This window comes from Lynx canadensis, chromosome B4, assembly GCF_007474595.2.
Source record: "Lynx canadensis isolate LIC74 chromosome B4, mLynCan4.pri.v2, whole genome shotgun sequence".
NCBI classification, from domain to species: domain Eukaryota; kingdom Metazoa; phylum Chordata; class Mammalia; order Carnivora; family Felidae; genus Lynx; species Lynx canadensis.
The window spans coordinates 98,664,458-98,680,232 of NC_044309.1; the positions used below are offsets into that span (position 1 = coordinate 98,664,458).

At 42.8% G+C, this 15,775-nt stretch overlaps 1 protein-coding gene across 1 annotated transcript in view; it reads left to right on the forward strand.

Moving 5' to 3' along the window:
- Window positions 1-1,320: 1,320 nt before the first annotated feature.
- Window positions 1,321-15,775, forward strand: part of GLIPR1 (GLI pathogenesis related 1) — a 29,460-nt gene continuing 15,005 nt past the window's right edge. Inside the window, exons 1-4 of the mRNA XM_030323269.1 lie at window positions 1,321-1,367; window positions 2,166-2,314; window positions 11,355-11,633; window positions 12,822-13,067. Of these exons, the coding sequence (XP_030179129.1) occupies window positions 11,442-11,633; window positions 12,822-13,067 (438 nt within the window). The 5' untranslated portion in view covers window positions 1,321-1,367; window positions 2,166-2,314; window positions 11,355-11,441. The remainder of the gene's footprint in view (window positions 1,368-2,165; window positions 2,315-11,354; window positions 11,634-12,821; window positions 13,068-15,775) is intronic.

A 15,775-nucleotide genomic window follows, 5' to 3' on the forward strand; every position in this document is an offset into this window, starting at 1 on the left:
ATTAAGGGTGGTTGAACATCCCAGGGAAACTCAGAAGCAGGAACTAGCCTGGTCAAGGATGGGGAACAGAAATTCTAGTATTAGGGGTAAAGGAAGAGACACCCAGAAAGAGGTGGGGACTCTTCAGATTCCCCCAGATAGTCCACTGGGACAAATGCTACAGTACTGGGAGGACGCTCCTTGTCTACTGGTTTGTGTCCAAATCTGAGGAAGGAACTGGAACAACGTGGGAAGGACATAGAGAACTTCCCTCTTCCCTCCAGGGGCTCAGGAAAGGGTTCTAGGTTATTCTCATTAAGGGAGGTCCCTTTGGGACAGGTAGAAATTGGCTTTGTCAGTGCCCCCCTCACCAGTTCTGAGGTAAGGAATTTCAAGAAGGAAATAAAACCACTGTTGGAAGCTCTATTGGGCTTGGCAGATCAGGTTGATCAGTTCTGGGGACCTAATGTTTATTCTTGGGCTGAGCTGATGTTTATCACAAATATCTTATTTACCGAAGAGGAAAGAGGAATTATCATGAGGGCTGCAATGTCTGTTTGGGAAAGAGAGCACCCACCCAGCCTGGATGTTAGGCGAGCTCAACAAAGGTGGTTGTAGACCTGGTTGGGATGACCATGATCCTGGGGACAGGGTTAGGATGCAGGATCTAAGAGAGCTAATAATGGGATCAGGGAATCAGCTCCAAGATATCAGGATGTCGCCAAAGCTTTTGAGATATAGCAAGAGAAGGAAGAAACCCCAACTACTGTCTTACAGAGGCTTAGGGATCAAATGAGGAAATATTCAGGCCTCTACATTCAGAGAACCTATTGGGCAGGGTCTCCTGAAGGTTAATTTTGTCACTAGAAGTTGGCCTGATATTGCCAGAAAGTGCAGAAGATGGATGGATGGAATGAGAAGCAAATAGAAGGATTGCTCAGGGAGGCACAAAAGATATTTGTAAAGAGGGATTGTTATGTCCAAAATTCGTGATCTCCAAATACTGCCAGGGAGCCGAGTCCGATGCAAAAGCAAAAGAGCCTTTATTCGAGCTAGCTCGAGCTCAATCCCCTCCCTACCTGCACCGACGCAGCAGTGAGATACCGGGGAGAGAGAGCGAGTTTCAAAAGCACAAAGGTTTTATAGGGGTCTAGGGGCAGTTGGTGAGGTAATGGCTGTGGCCTCAGTTGATTGGCTGGGGAAGGGTCGGAGTCCTGTTACGCAGGTCACTGGGCGTGTTTTGATCAGGAAGTTTGAACAGGTGAGCTGGAGGTTACTCAAGGGGAGGAGGCGTGGTCTAGGTGAAGGAGACAGAACAAGATGGAGTCCGCCGGCGTAGGCCGCCCTTTCAGGATGAGGAGAAACAAAAACAGAAAGCAAAGATGATGGTAACAACTGTGGAGAAGATGATTGAAAGGAAAGGGGGAAATAGAGGAGGGGGGAGGGGGGAAGGGGGAATGACGAGGAAAACAAAGGCTAGAGAGATGTAACTTAAATAAATCTCCTTGCAGATTGCAGCCCACTGATAAACACCTGAAACATGCAGAGCATGACCTTCCTTGCGGCTGCCTTAGTGCCTCAATGTCGTTTTATTACCTAGGCTTACTAAAGGTCAAATAAGCTCGTGTTATCTCTGTTGCAATTTGTTAGCAAAAAGACTTAAAATGATGGCCAATTCTATTTATTTATATTGAGAGAGACAAGGCAGCATGAGTGGGGGAGGAGCAGAGAGAAGGGGAGACAGAGAATCCCAAACAGGCTCCATGCTCTCAGCGTGTCAGGGAAATCAAAGAGCAATGTCCTGGGTTAGAAGATTATAGGGAACGCATTGCAAAGCAGAAAACTGCTTTTTGGCCTTGCTGAAAACAGCGGCCTTGCTTTGCTTATCTAGTTAGTGTATATCTACGGGTTAGTTAATGTATATCTATGGGTTAGGTCCTGCCTGTGTTCATAAATTCCTTAGACCATGTTATCTCATGGGATATTTTATCCTGCCTTGTTTTTCTGCACGCTTTCTATACATTCTTACTGGCACGTAGCCCACTGATGTATTGTGCAATGTTTCCCTAAATGCAGACTCAATGAATACGGGAGTTTGGGAGCAGCTGGGGGAAACTTCCCTTAGCCTCCCTCTCACCTCTCTTGACTTGAATGGAGTTTTGAGTAGTCCTTTCTGCTCTCCTCAGCTTTGCTGGACAAAGCCGGAAGCCGAATCCACAACTGGTGACACTGACGCAATAGTGATAGACTTGAGAGGAAGATTTTCAGGGGGCAGAATGGACACATTCAGGCAAAGAAAGTGAAATTGTCCAGACTTCTGACAGACCACATCGCGGTAAGGGACAGCAGTACCCGCTTGGGATAGCTGCCAACGTGTCTAGTTTTCAATGAGAGTATTTTTCTCTTTCTCTACCATGGGCCAAAAAATGCCAAAGGACCAGCTATTATATTTAAAAACTTTACAGCAGCTTTTAAAGGTGGCTCATTGTATGGTTACAAAAGATCAATTAAGTAAATTGTTATGAGCAATAAGAGATGCCTGTTCCTGGTTCCTCAACCATGGTACAGTTGATTTAGATCTATGGGAGCTAGTGGGAAAAAATCTAACAAGAAAACTTGAAAAAGGAGAGAAGCTTCCTGATTCCATTTTAGTGACCTGGAGTTTAGTCCGTACAGCATTATGTCACTTATGTGTATCTCCAGAGAAGGAACAAATTAAGAAAGAAAGCCTAACACCCACCTCTCCTACGACACCTCCTACTATGGATGATGACCCCTCCACCGCCCCTTCTGTGCCTACTCCTCCCATTCATTCATTCATTCATTTCCCTGGTTAATGACTATGATAATTGGAGCCAACTGTGGTTAGTGTACCTCAGGACAGGGACTTTAAGGAATATCTCCAAGCAGCTGCTAAAACCCCATTTGGTTCGGGGAAATTCCCTGTCTTCTCTGGCCTGACATGGATTGCCTAATTCCACTGGTTGATGGAAAACAAAACAAAACAAAACCTGGCGTCTGCTCCTCTGAGCTGACAGGCTTTAGGACCCGGAGACGTCTTTCTCTGCTCTCTGGGCATTTATCTGCTTCCAGGCTTCTTGGCCAAACCTCACTGACTCATCCTTCCCCTCCCCCTTCTGTTTCTGCAGCATCTGGGGTGCGGCCCCTGCATAACTGGTTCCTATCCCACCCTCAGTGCCTCAGGCACCGCTAGTTCCTCCTCCTACCCTCCTGTCCGGGAGCAAAGAACACCCCCTTGGGCCCCCCCCCACTTCATATTCCCCACCAGCATTCCAGGTAAAAATTAACCATGGAGAACAAATTGTCTTAAGTGGACCCAAGTAAACCGTATTCAGTGTTTAAGATAATTTAAGTTTGTTGGGTTTTGATAGACCTGTTTATCAGCATTAAATATGGAATTTATTCTATCTAGGTTTGCTGAAAGTCAAGTAAGCTTGTGTTATCTCTGTTGCAATTTCTTAGCAAAAGGATGACTTAAAATAATGGTTAATTTTGTCTGTCTCAAAGTTGTCATGGGTAATTGTGGAGATAGCTTTCAGTCCTTGGTAACCAGACGTTAAAGTTTTGTTTGCACAATAAATGGGATTGAATCCATTGGCTATCTAATGAGATAAAAGGCTAAAGCACTGATGACTAGATGTAGGTTTGTGCTTTTGACTTATTGCAGAGAAACTAAGACTATTTGGGTCTGATAAACATGCTTCATACTTTATTAAAATTTTATGATGGAAAACCTGCATTGCGCTCACTTGATAAACTTACCATCTGAAAAAAATTCTGATACAACAGTTCTCAATTGGTTACTGATGAAATTTTGGGGTGATAATGGGATGGTCTAGAGCCAAGAGTCAAGAAAGAATTCTTGAACACCTCTTTGGTGCAAAAAGGTTATTTTATTAAAGCATGGGGACAGGACCCATGGGTAGGAAGAGCTGCACTGGGGTTTGACAGGTAATTCATTATATACCCTCAGGTTGGGAGGGGGTCAGGGATAGAGTAAGTCTGTACAGAATTTTGGAAGCAAGGTTTCCAGGACCTTGAGGGGCTAGCTGTTGCTAGGGAAACTCCACTAATTACAGTTTAATATCACCTTAGTTATGAGACCCTTCAGTTGTATATCAGGGGACCATAAGCTTGGAGTATAATTGCCAGCATATATTTTGGGGCAGTTGAGATACAGGAAGTAGATTTACAGGATCCTCCCGTTTGGGACACTGTTAACCTAAGGTTCTCTTTTGCCCCCAGCAAAGTGTCATCATTGAGTCAGCTGAGCTCCTAGAGAGATGTCACTCTGCCAGTTTCAAGGACTTGTCAATGGGCAGTAGGCATTAAGGGAATTTAATTTTTCATTTACCTTAGTTTCTCACATCAGCATGGCAAGCACTTCAACCCCTTTCCTTTGTTCTTGGGTAGCCAGGAATGTCAAAGGAATATCACACATATTACACCAGGGGTGGGGGGTGGGGGAGGGGAGTGTGTGTGCCAGGCTGTATTTTTACCCTCAGCTTGCCCCACACTCCCTTATCCGTTATGAAGTTTTCATTGGAGACTAAGGTTTCTAAGAGCTAAAATTCTGCTAAGTGTACTAAAGACTGATGGAAATAAGGAAAGCAATTCCATATGTAGAAAAGTAGGAGATATGTAAGAAAGATTAAAGAATGGAAATACATTTTTTTGTTGAAGGTAAAAGAAAGTAATTTTGTCCTAAATGAGACTGGTTGTTGGCAGAGAAACGGCTTGGGACAAAATCTGAATGCAAAGGAAAGTTGTAGAAGGTTCGTGAAGGGAAATATTTGGAAAGGAATTTTATGTGTGGTCAGGATGGACTAACGTTGAAATGAATAGATTTTAGAAGTACACTGGTATAAGATTCAAATTCTGCTTTTCTCTGTGTTCAAGAGACTAAGTTTTCTTGGACTGTTGACCTGCTCTTGATAAGAAAATGTAAACAAAGTTGTTGGTTTTTTTTCTCTTTTGTCTGCTGGGAAAACCAAAGCTTATGTTTTGTCTTTTTCAGGTCTTTATTTAGTTAAAACTTCTCAATGTTAAAGGAGCTAAGTTTTGCTAACAACCATATAACTCTACTGGACAAGCTATTATAGAATGTACACATGTCACTTTAAAACAAATGCTTCACAGGTGCACCTGGGTGATTCGGTCAGTTAAACGTTCAATTTCAGCTCAGGTCATGATCTCATGGTTTGTGGGTTCGAGCCCCATGTCTGTCTCTGTGCTGACAGCTAGGAGCCTGTAGCCTGCTTTGGATTCTGTGTCTCCCTCTCTCTGACCCTCCTACGCTTACACTCTGTCTCTCCCTCTCTCTTTCTCTCAAAATAAATAAACATTAAATTAAAAAAAAAAACTGCTTCACAAACAAAAAGGGGTGAAACTGCACAATGACCCCCCACCTTGGAATTCACTGTACAAAGCCTTACACACTCTAAATTTTTTAAATTGTGATTCCCATGGCCTCACAGCTGCTGAATGGCATTTTGCGCCACATCTCCTGGCTCAAGTATCAGAGCCTAAGTGCTACTTAAAGATATACGAGGCAATAATTCATGGAAAGGACCCTATGAACTGATAACATGGGGATGGGGACATGCATGTGTTCTCCCATCAGGACTGCACTGGGCACGTGCCCATCTGATCAAACCATACCATGATTTGGAAGGCTCAGACTTTCAACCCGCTTCCTCAGATGGCCGATTTGTCTTTGTAAGGGGAGACCATGCCCACAAACGACCAAGGCAAATGATGTCACCTGGGAACAACTTAAGAAGCTTGATCAACATGTCAGTGAGGTCATAGGCCGTGTCTGAGCGCCACCAACCCCAGAAAACAGGTTTTTAGCATATTTAGCTGTAGTTTCTCAAAACTCAGCTAACATAATGATTTGCTGAATCTTTTTCTTTATCCGGACCACTACTGCTTTTTCATCACTGTATTGGGTTGATATCATAGACCCCCCTTTCTTTCAGCTTTTTACATGGTGGGATGCAGACCGTCCACTAACCAGTAATGATTCTTTTTGGACTGGAGGCATCTGGCTTCTGCCAAAAGGCCCTCTTACTAAATGGAGAGATTGGTTAAAGCTGAATACTTCTGTTCCTTTTGTGTCCTTAATGAAGTTTTGGGATGATGGTAGGGTGGTCTGGAGCTGACGGCCAAGAAAGAATTCTTGAAGTCTTTGGTGCAAAAGGTGATTTTATTAAAGCACGGGGATAGGACCCGTGGGCAGAAGAGCTGCGTGGGGTCATGATGGGTAACTCATTACATACCCTTAGGTTGGGTGGGGGTCAGGGATAGAGTAAGTCTCTGAGGAATCTTGGAAGCAAGGTTTCCAGGACCTTGAGGGGCTAGCTGTTGCTAGGGAAACTCCATTTATTACTGTTTAGTAAAACCTCAGTCATGAGACCCTTCAGATGTGTATTGGGGGCCATAAGCTTGGAGTATGATTGCCAGCATCTATCTTGGGGCAGTTGAGATTAAGGAAGTTTCTAAAGGAATTTTTATATGTCACAGTAGACTTACGGGATCCTGGATGTCAGGATAATGTTAAGCTAAGATTCCCTTTTACCCCTAGAAAGTGTCATCATTGAGGCAGCTGAGCTCCTAGAGGGAAGTCACTCTGCCAGTTTCAAGGACTTGTCAATGGGCTGTAGGCAGTAAAGAAATTTAATTTTTCATTTGTCTTAATCTCCCACATCACCATGGCAAGTACTTAAACCCCTTTTCTCTGTTCTTGAGTAGCCAGGAGTGTCCAAGGAATATCACACATAATCCACCTAGGGGTGGATGGGGTGATGTTAGCCTGTGCTTTGCTGTCAGCTTGCCCCACATCATCATCACATTTCCCTCCTTTTTGTGTAACCTGGATGTTTGAAAACCTTCTGGATGTTTAAAAATCACAGCACAGATGTATCTTCGCCACGTGCCTAAAACACAGGACCACAAGGCAAATTTGACATTCATTTCAGTAGCCTCCTTCGCTACATCCACCTCCACCAAGGAGTCTCATCCACTCCTCCCCACTGATCATTGCCACATAAAGAAGATATGGTCCTCTTGTGGCTCTTCAGTCATCTAGCAGCCCTGCCAGACCTCCCTTGCCCATAAAGAGGAATTTTTTTCAAAATCTTACTCTCATTAACTAGGGTCCTAAAGGACACAACCTCAGTGGGCAAACCAATTGGGTTTTCAGAACCTCGCAACTTCTCCATCCTTTGCACTGATGGTGGACTTTCAGGGCCAACATTAAGAATTGAAAACAGGTTCACATAACCTGTGGCATCACAACTTACAGCGTCTTAGCCTTCCCGTTTTGTTATGCCATCTCCCTCACAGGCATTATGCTAATAGTAATGGTACCTTTCATATGAATCTCACACAGATTGTCTCAGACAGCGTCGTGATCTGTACACCTCATCCCTATGTTTTCATAATTTCCACTAAGCTGGTTAATACAAGATTCGACAACCCATATTGTTTTTGAAGTACCTCCTCTGGCTTGGTACACAGCCTGTAGCAGCCATTATAACATTACCAAACTTTCTGTCTCGCCTATGTTTATCTTAAAAGGATAGCCTCAAATTTGGTTGCCGGTAAATCTAACAGGGCCCTGGGAAGGGTTCAAGGGTATTGCTGAATTAGCCCAAGCCATTTCTAAGTGAAGACCTAAAAGATTTATTGGATGGCTCATTGCCTTCCTTATCTCATCCGTTGTCATCTTAACCATAGCCTCTGTTGCTGAGGTCTCCCTGACAAAGTCTATCCACAATGCTAAAGTAGTCAATCACGTAATGACTGATATCACCAAGGCAACGACTACTCAAAGGCAGGTTGCTAACAGTATTAGGCAGAGACGACAAGCTGCTGAAGCAGCCCACGAATGCATAGGGGACCGCCAACAGGCACTTGTTGATCATCAAAGTATACAATGTGACCGGTGACATGACAAAATTTGTGTCACTCCCTTACAATATAATATGTCTCAACACTCCTGGGAGTTAGTGAAAAAACACCTGCAAGGAGCTTCTTCCCCCAATTTACAATCTGAGATTAATGCTCTGTCTTCCCAGCTGCATCAAAACCATTAGATATTCAACAGGAAACACAGATACAAGTTGAACAGGAGTTATCTGACAATGTGAAATGGTTAAATCCAACCAACTGGTTCCATGACCTCAATTTATTTGGATTATTGGAGCTCTCCGCTTATTAATCTTTTTTGTCTTTCTCATAGCCCTGTGAATGATCTACACCTTAGTGGCCTCCTCATGACATCGTGAACAATGACTGGTTACCCTCCTCAACTTCCATTTGTTTGAGGCCTCTTCAAACAAAAAGTACTGGGATACTCGATAATCCTTTAGCATTTTATCTATGCAAGCCTTTATCAGCAGTGTATATGAGTTAATTTGTGTACGATTATAAAGATCCCATGGTTCTCCAAAATAAAAATAGTTCTAGGGTGTTTTTTTTCCTGATTACTATATGCTTACTGTAAAAAAAAAAAAAATTCCACAATAAAGAAGAGGAGGGAAGTAAAGAAAAAATCTAAACTGCCACCATTCAGAGAGATTAACACTGAAAACAAGTTTCTTTCTTAACACACATGCGTACTTTTCAAGGACACCATGGCAAAGACCAGGGTAAGAACAGGAAAGACTTAGCCAAGTTGTAAGCCTTCTTGAAAAGAAGCAGAGGCTTGCATTTTCTCCTTGCTAAAAGTTCCTGTTCTGAGCAAACCCTCTTCTGTGGGCTTTTGTTGTGGAGACCTTTCTGTTTGTGGAAATTAAGAAGTGTTGAGGGTTGTAGCTCAGAAGAGCTAATTTGCCTGGCATAATAATGTAAAAAGAGGCTCTAAGGGCAGACATTCCCTTTTGCTTGCTATTTTCAAGAAATTAGAGAAAAAATTGATTAGTTCTTTTCAATACCAAGATAATATTCTTATTCTTGGGAGTTGTATGTGTGCAATGGGGATTGCTCAAGCAATCACAAAATGTCACTAAATTTCCTTGTTTGCAAGGTCGCATTTTTCTTGTTCTGGTGTTCAAAACTCAGACAATCTAGCTCACAGGGACTCAGAAGAAGGTAGGACGCAGTCCCAGGCCTGCATCTCACCTCAAGCTGCAGGAATGTCTCACTGTTGACTACCTTGATCAAAAGGTTACCTCTGAGCCCTAGACAAGAAGTCTTAGGTCAATATAATGGAAAGAAATGCTGGTACCAATTAGGCAGCCTGGACACAATTGAGATTATTTATGAGTATTTTGTGAGGTTATCGGGGGTGGGCAATACATTCACCTCAGAGTTCTATAATGTTTCCTTTTAAGAGTTTCCATCAAAAATAATCACCCCCAAACCTGTTCCATTCTCCACATCTCTTGGTTTTCTAAAACACTATTGTTTCTAAAACCAGATCACACCCCAACTACAGCTAAAAAAACAAACAAAAAAACCCTTCTATAACTTCTCATTCAATTCGTGATAAAATCCAAATCATTGGCAGAAGCCAGAAAGTTCTCCCTGATCTGCCTCTTACTGCTGTCTCTGTCGTGAAAGCACTATTTGGATTCTAAATTCCATGAGAACCAGGTACCATGTTTCCTACCAGCCATACTTGAAGACCATCTCTGTAGAGAGAGACAACGTGCAGTGGCTCTTTCTCTATTTTGTTTCCAACTTCACAGCTGGGTATGAGACACAGAAGCTGAAGAGACCCCATGGGGAAAAAACAAAAAAAGCCATTTTTTTTTCCTTTGCTTCTTTTCCAGTTTCTATTCTTGCTAGGACCTGCACCCACATTCTACTCTACACATGCCTTGTAATGCAAATAGCCTATGTTCTCCTTTGTTTTTTTAAAGTAGGCTCTATGCCCAACGTGAGGCTTGAACTCACAACCCTGAGATCAATAGTCATATTCACTACAGACTGAGCCATCCAGGCTACATATGTCTTCCTTGTAAGGGACAAAGAGATAATAATATGTTTGGAGTCTCCCAGCACAATAAATCTAAGGAGTGATGAGGCAGGATCATCATAAACATTCTCTAAGACTACTGACTCCAAACACCTTGGTGCCAAGACCCATGACTTCAGGGAATGAGTGACTTATGAAGGACACCCGGACTCTGTCCTGGTTCTGACCAGTTCCTAGATGCCTAAGAGGACACATGTACCTGACCATAATTGACAGTAAAAACCCCAGACCCCAAGTAAAGACGAGACTCATGCTCTTTTCCTTTCCTGGATACTCTGTCCGAATCTCTCTCTCTCCATATATATATATGTATATATATATATATATATATATATATATATATACATATATATATACATATATATATATCTTCAATAAACTCTACTTTCACCTCCTGCTGGCCCACATCTGATGTCCACCTTTCTCAAGCCAAGAACCCTCTGGGTCCTTGGACCCAGCCTGCCTGCAGCAGATATATGGTTCCTATTCTCCAATTCCCTTCACTTCCTTATTTTTTTTTCCACTTCAACACCAGTCTGATTTCAGCTCAGCAAAGACCTCACTGCTGTTGTAGGAAGCCATTTCAACCCGTGTCAGAATGGGGTAAGCATCCTCCATAAGTCCTCAGCCCCTGGTGCTTCCCTCCACCCAGACCTTCAACTGTCCCTGGGCTTGTCACCACCCCACAGCTCCTGCTTCTCTCGGCTTCTTGAGGGCAGCGTGTTTATCTCCTATTACTAAACTGAATACCCAGTGCAGACATTTAATATGTGTTAATATATTGGCTAGTTCATTAGATCCTCCCAAATCCTCTCTGGTTAAGGGGCTAGAAAAAGTTTTATTTGCTTCATTCAGTAATTAGGCAGCTGCAACTAGTGAGGAACAGAACTTAAACTAAAATCTGAAATTGAGACCAGTGCTCTCTCTACTATTCTCTCTCTCTGCCCTCTTTGCCATGGTTACACACACACACACACACACACCACTGTGAATGAATTCTAGGTCAAGTTAAGATGTTAGCCAGATATTCCAACCACTGTGCTGATATGACTCTAAACAAGTTTGAAAAGCATTTTGCAAGACATTTATGGAAGTAAGAGATATGTTTTTATTTAACCACCAGAACCTCCATAAAAATTGAGACTGTTATTTCTGGAGATTCCAGAATTTCCTTTGAAAGTATCCCCCCTAACTCGAAAGAAAGTCTGATGCAGCCTCATAAATATCTATGTTGTAATAGGTGCTGTGTCACTGAGAACCACTGAAACGGCAGGGTTAAGAGCACAAAAGTGGCGGCAAACCATATATGGCGAAACCCATTTCTTTAAACTTGTGATGAACTCAAGTTCTGCTTTCCATTTTCTCAAAGCTGAAATCAGCCACGCTTTGTCAAACTGAGAGAGGCACAAGCATTCAGAACCTTCACTGGCTCCGGTTTCCAGCCTCCGAGGGCTCCATGCCAGACAGACTGAGCATGCGGGCCACACTTGCCATGACAGCCTGGATGGTTTCCTTAGTTTCCAGCTATGAAAACACAGCAATTAGTTTGCCAGGTATCGAAAATGAAGATTTCATCAAAGACTGTGTTCGATTTCATAACAAGTTCCGATCAGAAGTGAATCCAACAGCCAGTGATATGCTATACATGGTAAGGAAAATATCAGTATTCGTGATAGAAGTAAGCTAATGTGTGTTGATTTTAGAGGTCAGTCCTTGCTAATCCTAAATGCCTTTTTGTTCCCATTGTGATTAACGTGTGCAGTAAATTCACAATCTGTGATCAAAACGAATCCGGTTTAGCTCTGTTGACTCATCTTTTCTAAGCAAGCTCAGCAAGTACATTTTACTTCTCTTTTTAAATCCTTCCTTTCCTCTGGTCAGAAAATGTTACTTTTTTTTTTTTTTTTTGGTCACTTTCTTCCCTGTTAATTTTTTGAGGGCTTTTTTTGTTTGTTTATCTCTAAGTTTACTTTTCTGTTGTTGCTGGCAGAGCATATTGACTTTCTCTGGAAGGCAGCATGGCATCTCAGGAAAGGATAGGATTTTGAATCAGTCAGGCATGGGTTTGAATGCCGTCTCTGTGGCTGTGAGCTGGTTTTTAATCTTTCTGAGCTCCTCAGGATACGGGCTGTTGTGTTTATTAAATTATATATACCATGTGAAACACAGCCTTAAGTATTCTGCACATAACAGGCCCTCAGTGAAATGCTGATCTGTGTCCCTCATTTAGATTCTAAATTCCACAAAACAAGATCATCAGGTTTCCCAGTGGCCTTATTCAACACTGGGAGACCACACGTACAGGGAGGACCCTTCTCTATTCAGTCATCGCCATTATCATGCCTCATTCCCCCCCTTCAAATTCTCACTTTGCTCATTCCAGTTACATTTTTTGGTAACAGTTTTCATTCTTTTTGAATGAAGCTTTACTCAGGAGGCCGGCCACCTGGGGAGAAGGCAGACTCTGGTCCAAAAGCCAGCTCCACGGTTTCTGCCTAGCCAAGAAGGCTTTAAAGGGACTGGGCGTGGTTAATTAGGGAGAGGGTGCGGTGGCCTGTAATGTTTCCTGATTCCGGGTAGGTTCAGTGGTGCCTCTTTACAGCTTTCAGTGCCTGGCGGTTGAGCAAGAGGTCTAATTCCTGTCTGTGATGGGTGAGGGCTTTCTGTTCTCTCATTAACTGTATGATGCCACATAACCCTCTGGTCATCAGTTCCTCATCTTCCAGTGTCTGTACTGATCCCTCTCCAAATCTTTTTCCTCATTGTAGTTGAAAGATCTTTACAAAACCCAATTTTCATTCTCGACCCTCCTACTGTTTAACGTTTCTTTTTGCAGACTTGGGACCCAGCACTAGCACGAGTTGCACAAACATGGGCAAGAAACTGTCAGTTTGTACACAACGTTCAGCTGCATTCAAGCTACAAGCTGCATCCAAATTTCTCCTCTCTGGGAGAAAACATCTGGGCTGGGTCTCTATCCCTGTTTTCTGCATCTTCAGCCATCACAAACTGGTACGATGAAGTTCAATACTACGACTTCAGGACTCAGAAATGCACCAAAGTCTGTGGCCATTACACTCAGGTAAGTATCTGCCTGCTCTGTATTCTCTTGAAACTATCTCTTCAAAGGCAAAGAGAAAACTGGAATCTGGTGTTAAGAAAATATAGAGTAAGCTGGTGTGCCTGTACATGTCAGAGAGTAGAGCTTACAAGCTTACCTAAAAAAAATAAAAAAAAATGGAGCAGACTTCAATAGCAGAGGGGGTGGTGCTTGAAGAGGTTAGTTATGCGTTTAAACGCAAAAGGTGAGGCTCACCAATCTGGACAGACTTTGAGTATTTTAGTAACAGCTGCCTGCCTGGGGCACTTTGTTCCATTTGTGAGCAATCAGAGGACTTTATGAGTGAATGGATTTTCAGGTATGCGTCCTCTATAAAATTTGAGGCAGTTGATTGGGGTCTATAAAATTGGGAGAAACAAGCCTCTCAGACAGAAGCATCAATTCCATAGCCTCCTATTCCTTCAAACATGAACCGAGAGCCTGTGATGGGTCACACAAGGAAGAGAAAAACAATGGTGAGGCCAACATGTAAACTTGTGTAAACCATTCTGTGGCTATTCTGCCCCCATTGAGATTTTTTTTTTTTTTTTTAACTCAGGTTGGTTTTGGTTTCCTAACCCTAAGGCATGTTTGCAACGTGATGTCAACAAGTCCCTAAGGTAGCATGTCTATTGTCTTACTATGCTGCCTCCTAATCCTGGTCACATTTCATTTATTTACTTTTCTTCCTGGCAGTCCTTGTCAAGCCAATAAGTAAGGGTGCTGAACCTATGTCTGACTGCTTCTTATATACAAAAATTCGCTGAAGTGAGGTATGAGGGTACAAACATTTCTAACAAGGCAGTTAATTTGGAATAATAGGTGTTTTTAAAGAGCAAAATGTTGTTGGAAAAAGTCTCAGGGCAGCTCAGCCTCATAGAGCCTCTGATCGCGCTGGTGTTGTTACAGGTGAAACAAGTTTGGCACAGATATTTACTATCATGATGTGAGGGGAAGGGCGGATTTCAGTGAAATTTTCATCTCTAGATTATTATAGGCAAGAATGAGCTATCAAACCACCAGCAATATTGGTCCCTTTCTTGAAAATATGAGTTAGGTTTCCCCTAGCCTTATCCCATAAACAATTAATCTTGGCTTATGTTTACAAAAAATTTTAACCAGAAAAGTGATTCCATCAGAATCCCACAAGTCCTAGAAGGCAAGAAAGCTAAATCCAGTTTGCCCACAAGCAGCACTGGTACCATTAACCATTGCACTGTTTAAAATTTTTTTTAAGTTTATTTATCTATTTTGAGAGAGAGACAGCATGAGCAGGGGAGGGGTAGAGAGAGAGAGAATCCCAAGCAGGCTCCACACTGTCAGCACAGCCTGATAGGGGCCTTAAACCCATGAAACCCTGAGATCATGATCTGACCTGAGATAAAGAGTCGAACACTTAACCGACTGAGCCACCCAGGCGCCCCAACATTGCACTGTTTAAGTCTCCAAAAATAATTGTCAGTTTGAGGGTACAGGCTCTCATTCAGTTTAAGCTTCTATCATATGCCAGGCACTGTGTAAGGCGCTCACTGATCATATGTCTTAGTGCAGATTCCTGCAAAACAGAGCCTGGAACAATAGCTTATGTCCTACCGCTTTATTTTTTTAATGTTTATTTATTTTGAGACAGAAAGCACACAAGTGGGGGGGTGGGGCAGAGAGAGGGGGGAGAGAAAATCCCAAGCAGGGTCTCTCCTGTCAGCACAGAGACCCGTGTGGGGCTCTACTCATGAATCAAGAGATGGTGACCTGAGCCAAAATCAAGAGCGGGATGCTTAACCAACTGAGCCACCCAGGTGCCCCAGTCCTAACACTTAACTGAGGAGTACAATCACCAAGAAGTAAAAGTGAGGAGAAATGGGGTGGTGCAAGGAATGAGGGACACAGATGGCAATGACCCCTGACCTTTAGGAATTGACCTTCTTTGGGGAGAGACCAATGTGTAAGTGGCTGTAATACAATGCATTGTTGGTGTAATTTGGAGAAACTGACAAGTTGCTATGTGAGCAAAGAGGGCAGAGCAACTTATCTGGCCAAAGGGAGGTATGGAGACATAGGAGTTATTCACACAGCAGGAGCCATATCACTTGGTTCTTGAAAACTAATGGACAGTTTATCAAATGAAAAAGAAAAGAAGTACTCCAGGCAAAACTGAAAAGGGGTACAAGGTAGACAGAGTGTACAAATGAGGCTTGTACTTCAGAAGCATGGCTAGTAGCTCACCACAACAAATATGCAAAGATCTAAAGACTGTCATATCGGCCACAGACTCCTGAACCATGCAGTTAAGACACTCCGTGTCCATCCTTCCAGGGACTCAAAACAAGAGGAGGAAACTTGATTTTACATCCGTCACGTAGACCTGAGATTTCAGAGATGGCCCTCCCCAAATTAGCTGGGCTTATTTGTAAATGTTCCCTTTCCATATAGGACAAAAAAAGGACAGCTAACATTTCAGATATGAGAAAATTCATTTCCTTACATACAGGTATCAGAGCCCAAGCTGAGTGATCCCTAATCTGCTCTCGCAAGGAGACCACTACATTCTACCCCCAATTCTGAAAAGCAAGCCTTTTCCTGGAGAGGAAGTCCAGGGACCCGCTGGGTCTGACATAATGCATCCACAGCAACCATTTTTTAAAAAAAATGTTTATTTATTTTTGAGAGACAGAGTCCAAGCAGGGGAGGGG